The sequence below is a fragment of the Labrus bergylta genome, chromosome 11 (genome assembly GCF_963930695.1).
Source record: "Labrus bergylta chromosome 11, fLabBer1.1, whole genome shotgun sequence".
NCBI classification, from domain to species: Eukaryota; Metazoa; Chordata; class Actinopteri; order Labriformes; family Labridae; genus Labrus; species Labrus bergylta.
This window is the reverse complement of record NC_089205.1, coordinates 20,165,459-20,171,458: the sequence shown is the minus strand read 5'-3', so window position 1 is coordinate 20,171,458 and position 6,000 is coordinate 20,165,459. Positions and strand designations below refer to the sequence as shown.

Sequence of the window (6,000 nt, the reverse complement as noted above, 5' to 3'; positions counted from 1 at the left end):
ACATGCCTCTTTCATTAGATGAGTACTGTACTTCACCCCACTAACAACATAACTAGATAAAATGTTTTGTTCCATTATGTATGGATTTAAACCAGCAACCACAGCTAAAAATAAAACCCATGAGTAAGATAAGTTCCAGCGAACAAATGACTACAAGTTCTCATCTGATAATTTCCCCTGCATCTACTAAAACGAGGTTGTTCATTCTCTGCAGTGATTCCCTCGATTTACTTTCTTTTCACTTTGATGCTAACTTTCACTTTCAGACCCGACATCTTTATACGTTTGCGGAGTTAATTGCTCTTACACCAAATGACCCACTGGTGAACTTTGATGATCAACATTAAAGAGGGCAGAGGGAAAAAGGCAACATGCAACTTGACAGCGAAATAAATGGATCAAAGTAAAAGGATTTGTTATTGGGTTACACTGAGCGCTGTGTCCATACTGTAAAATGTATACAGGCTATAAAGAACCCCTGGTGCTTTAGAGCAACAAAGATCAGAGAAACGCAGGTTTGTACAGTATTTGAAGAATCCCATACATTATACAGGGTTTGTTCCCTTGTTCTCTCAGTATGTCTTATTTCAACGACTGTCAGAACTGAAAAAAATCAGCAAACTTTGATCATTTATATGACAGTTCCATGGCTGATGTCAGACAAATGATTGACATGTGTTATTTTGTCAGGACAGTTCTATAAAACTGAAAATGAACCCATGAGCTGATCAGATTTGAATGTCAAAAGAAATCAGTTACAGATTTCTGCAGGTTATTGAAACTTTATTGTGTCTATTTTGTGAGCACAGTTAGAACATTTAAATCTCATAAAAACTAGAACCACATGTGTAAAAAAGCACTAATATCAAAATCAAACGCACAACGTGAAATGTACTACCTCTCACAAACGGTGGTATCGAACACTAACAAGTGGCTATACCTGCATTGTTACATTGGGATACTAATTCAAACCACAATAACTGCCAAACAAGCGATACAGTATAGGACCGAAAAAAGAAATGTTAAACAGACTAATCAGCAAAAAAGCAGGCTAATTAAAAGGATCAGTCACATAAAGGGATACATGCTGCATGCTTCGCTGGTAATTGTAAGCCTCTGTGTTTGACAGTTTTTTTCAAACACTGATATAGTGATGATATGCAAATAGTCTTAAAGTGATGATGACATGCAGCACTTTTACTGTCAAATGTGTGCCTCACTTTATTGTTGAAATGTTAGGTGCTATTATGTGACAAGAACTAGAGCAAATTCTACTTTACGAATACAATTCCACCCCCCCCCCCCCCTTTCCCCCTGGCCATTTTTTTTTATTAATATGATTATCGTGATCTTGCTGTATGCACTTCTGACAGCTTTAAAAGTAAGTATAAATACACTACGTCAGCTCCTCACCGTTCACCTGAACCTGCGCTCTGGAGCTTATTCCGCTGACTGCAAGTGCCGCTGACAGGGTCACTTCTTAACGCCGCCCTGACGGAGGAGGTTCGGTGGACGGGGAACTTCAGACGGTTGCTTCACTGCCTCACTACATGTCATAGGCTCTATAAATATGGGATACCCCCCCACCCCCCCTGTGGAGCACGCACTTGACCATTTGCGCCGCGTAAGAGTCTGATGGCTCTTTTGAATTCAGCGATCCTCTCTGTGTGTAGATGAGGTACTGTAGCCTACATAAGGTAGTTTTAGTGAAAGGTCTGTGCGCATGTGAGTGTGCTCGTGTGAATGTGCACTCCTAAAATAGAAATCCAAAGGAAAAAGAAGAAGGAGAAGAAAAAGAAGAAGAAGAAGAAGAAGAGAGGCGGGATCGGTGTGTGCCTTGTTGAAATCCAGGGTGAAGCAGATAGATAGTCTGGAACAGATCGATCAGCACTTCGCTCTCCCTTTGTGGAATAGATGGATGTTTGATCAGTGGATGGGATGCCCATATATATCATCGACCGAAAATTTCCCGACACATCTGGTAAGTCGTTCATGCACCCCGAGCGCTTCTTTTTACGCTGTGCCATCTGTGCGCGTTTTTTTCTCCCTCTTGAGTGTGTGTGTGTGTGTGTGTGTGTGTGTGTGTGTGTGTGTGTGTGTCTGCGCGCGCGCTAGTGCACTATTTTTTGGCGTATGCGCGTGCCGGCTTGGCGACACGGGCCGGGGCAGCGTGCACTAGTTGATCATGCCATGACCCCCCCCCCCCCCTGGAATCCCCGAAGTGCAACAGGAGATGAGGTGCTGGCATGGACTAAGCAGCGTCTTGCTCAGTTGCACATGACCGCGTGTGGGGCTGCAGCGGCGTATCACTTTTAACACCTCTTTGCATTTAGTCCCATCAGAACTCTTTTATTTGCAGTCTTATGATTGCAGCTGGGTGTTCCAAGCTCATGGTGTTGGTTCTCCACTTGTATATGGGCACTGGGATGTTTAGAGTTATAAAAAAAATAAAAAAGTTATTTTTTTTTCAATCATGCTGCTATCCAATAAAGCATTTGGAAAGCAATCTAAGAGGTAGACTTCACCGCTGCCAGATTACAGCACCTTTGAGCATCCAGACTCCACACAAAAATGATCTTAAAGTGATTTTAGTCTTCACAGTGCAGCTATAGGCCCTGTGTTGTCCCAGAGATGTCCCAGAGAAGGTGTTATTTTGAGTAAAAGTAGGCCACATTCCTGCACTTATTCAAACTCAATTAGGTACATGTCATGTTCATGGCTCACATGGATGTAGGTTGTAAAAAAAAAACTGTGCAAGCAGTCTCCTGTTGAGTGTATGTGTGTGTGCATGCCAACGTGTGTTTTCAGGTGTCATAGTGAATGATGGGTTTAATTTTGAAGGCATTTGTGAGGTCTCACAAGACATGGGGACATGTTTATGTTTTAGATATATCATGACGGGCAGACAGAGAGAGGAGGCAACTGGAAAGAGAGGTTTCTGACTTCTGGTTGTCCTTCCTTTAACACGCAGGTAGGGCAGAACAACTTCCAGAGTACACTCAGGAAGGAACATCACAAGCCACCTTTTTAAAAGTTAAAACCGGGAACATACCCTACAACAATAACAGTGACAACAGTGAGAAATAAAAGCTTGTAATACACTTACTTCAAACATGTATTTAGGCGTTCCTTCACAGAGCAAATATCCTTAAAAAGCATATCATGCAGGTAATAACACAACGTTGATAAGTAAATAAGCCTCATCTGACTTTAAAAAGGTGCAATTCCTAAAAAGTCCTTCACAGCTACACAGAAGTTTTCATTATGAGTGATAGTGCATTTAAAGGGCATACATTAATCGTTTCACAAGATTTACACCCAAAATACCTCAGACTACAGAGAGGGACTCACTAACATAATTTAAAGACCTCTCAGTGTCTCTCTCTGTTTTTACAACTTACTCCCCCCCAACCCATACTCTTTTTTCACATTCCTCGACTCCATCTTTACGTCCCTTTTCCTTTTTAAATAAATTTCGAAGGAATTTCATAGTTTTTTTTTTTTTACGAATGCAACGTGACAGTATTACAACGAGGAAGTATAGTGTGCAGCCTCTACAATGCTGACATGCACACATGGTTTTATTGGAGCTGTGGGACGGCTGTCACGGTGATGTGTTTGCTCTCAGGATAGAAAAAAAAAAAGTTGAAGTTTTTTCCTTTTCCTTCAGCTGGAGAAAGGTTGTCAGGAAGCTGTGATTAACATAATGAACTCATGTCCTCCTACTGTCTAATTAGTTCCTCATTGTATGCCGTCATTCAACTTTCTCCTACCATATTTTTAGTTGACTCAATGTCTGCTGCAGAAACACATCATTCAAAGACAAACACTGCAGAGAGAAAGGTGTCTACTACACACACTGAGGCCAACACTCTCTTGTAGTGGTTTTAACAACCTGTAGTGAAGTCATGCATGCCGTAATGCTGCTGTGGAGTAAGGTGTGCAGCGTGTTGTGGTTGGCGTATACAGTAATAGCCAATTACCATGCTGGATAGTGACTGTTAACCTGAGGGAGTTTACATTAAGCTATTGTTTAGTCCTGAAGTGGAATCATTGGGGATTTGACATTCAGGAGAGTTGTGTTTATGTGTGAGAGTGATGCATTTGGGTGTGTGTGTGTGTGTGTGTGTGTGCTTCTATGTGTACAGGTGATGTTGTGTGTATGTGCCTATACCCGTTCAAAGGAAGCCAGGAGACTTTGTACTCTCATCCCAGCCAGAATGATGGGAAACCCTTCCATCTGCACAAGCACCTCATGACACCAGCTTGTAAAAATATGTGAGAGCATGACTCTGTGTGTGTGTGTGTGTATGTGCAGAGTCGGTAATGGATTAAGGATTAATTGCCTTCAGAGATAGTATTTAACTGCTTGTTACATGAACTTTGTAAAGTTCTCTCTTGGCCCCAGAGAGGAAAACAACCGTGTAGCGTGAGGAGCGGAGGGAAATTCTGTCTTTGTTTCCTCAGAAAGTGCGTGTTTCTTTTTTTTTTTGTTGTCTGGAGTGTACTGCCACCAGAGGCTAAGAACTTCCATTGTTCTCACCTTTTGCTCTGAGACTGGTTCTGTAAACTACTGAGTCTTTTTCCACATTGGTTGTCTTATCACAATCATGTGTCTTTTATCTCCTTTTCTCTTTGTATTTTCCATCTTCGGCTGATGCCCTGAAAAAAATCCAGAGACTTGACAGAATGTTTGTTTTTTAATGTCAAAATTAATAAATCTCAGCTCTAACTGATGTGATGCTTCACTTTAAGAAGCTACAACCAGCGTGTGTTTGACATATTGACTTCAAAGATTAATGGCTTATCAGAATTGGGTTTTTAAATGGTCCTGACACGGTCAAATTTGTGGACAAAGGTCAAATGCACAAATTCTTTAGATGCTACAGATTCTTTGGTTCAGTTTCGGTCCAGATATGATTTACACTTCAAATATAATGCCATATAAGTCCTATTCTTCCTTCTATTTAGGGCTGAAATGTAGGATTACTTTCATTACCAACTAATCTACTCCTTAATTTTCGAGTGAATCCAATCTTCTGTGCTTCTCCCTCGCTCCTCTCTCCCCTCAGGTGAGTTGATACAGTCGGCAGCTGAAGGAGGAGACCTGAGAATGACAGAGACTAACCCCCCCAAGTCGGCTAAAAAGCCCCGCTGGACCTCTCTGGAGATCGGCCTAATTACAATCGTGTCCTTGCTCTTCATCGCCATTGTCGCCCTCATCATCCTCTTTGCCACACAGAAAACCGGTGAGTGTTAAAGAAAGGACAGTGGAGAATAACTGAAAACCCCAGTGGATCCTTCTTCAGAAAAGTAATCTTCATAAGACTCTTACAAAAAAACAACAACACAGAGTGATCCGAAACAGTGTCTCGTGATTAAAAAAAAACTATTTTTGGGGAGCCACTTGTCAAAAAGTCAATCTTTGCTTTTTCCTGCTTCAAAAAGTCAGCCTTTCAAAAGTGTCAGAAGTTTTAAAGTTTGCCTTTTTCCACCATGTCCATAACTTGACTGTCTCTTACAGCTTGAGTTCATGGTTAATGGTAGTACAGCATAGTGTTTTAAGGTGAAGAAGAGACACTGGAGCTGTGTGCTTTCAAAGCAAAGTGCTAAAGTACAACCACTGAGCCAGAGCGAAGAAAACAGTGTGCAAAGGTTCTCCTCTGTCCTTCCAGGCAATATGTGTAACATGTAACGTGTAACATGTAACTAAAAAAATTGTGCTATTTCACGTTTCAGGCTTCTGGTCAAAATGTGAAGAATCTTATATCTTGCTGTAAATGTCACATAATAAGAAGTCGATAATTTCCCTGCCTTTCCTCGCTGTGGGGAACTGATCAAATCTGCTTCAGATCAATGCACAGTATGAGAATCACACAGGGTTTCCAATCATTAATGTCCTCACTGTTCCTTTTATTTCCCGGACATCAAAGTGATTAAACTTGTAATCAGAGTTGACTCAAAGTCTTAGTTACGCAACATGATGAAGATTTTTATTAA

At 41.2% G+C, this 6,000-nt stretch overlaps 1 protein-coding gene across 2 annotated transcripts in view; it reads left to right on the top strand.

Annotated features, from left to right (window-relative positions):
* The first annotated feature begins 1,471 nt into the window (after window positions 1-1,471).
* The window catches only part of LOC109985787 (neprilysin), a 31,056-nt gene continuing 26,527 nt past the window's right edge, over window positions 1,472-6,000 (top strand). Inside the window, exons 1-2 of one of the 2 annotated variants that reach the window (XM_020636191.3) lie at window positions 1,472-1,981; window positions 5,073-5,249. In XM_020636191.3, the coding sequence (XP_020491847.1) occupies window positions 1,939-1,981; window positions 5,073-5,249 (220 nt within the window). In that variant the 5' untranslated portion in view covers window positions 1,472-1,938. Of the gene's footprint in view, window positions 1,982-4,339; window positions 4,471-5,072; window positions 5,250-6,000 lie in introns of those variants that run through there. The other variant, XM_020636192.3, reaches the window with a different exon arrangement.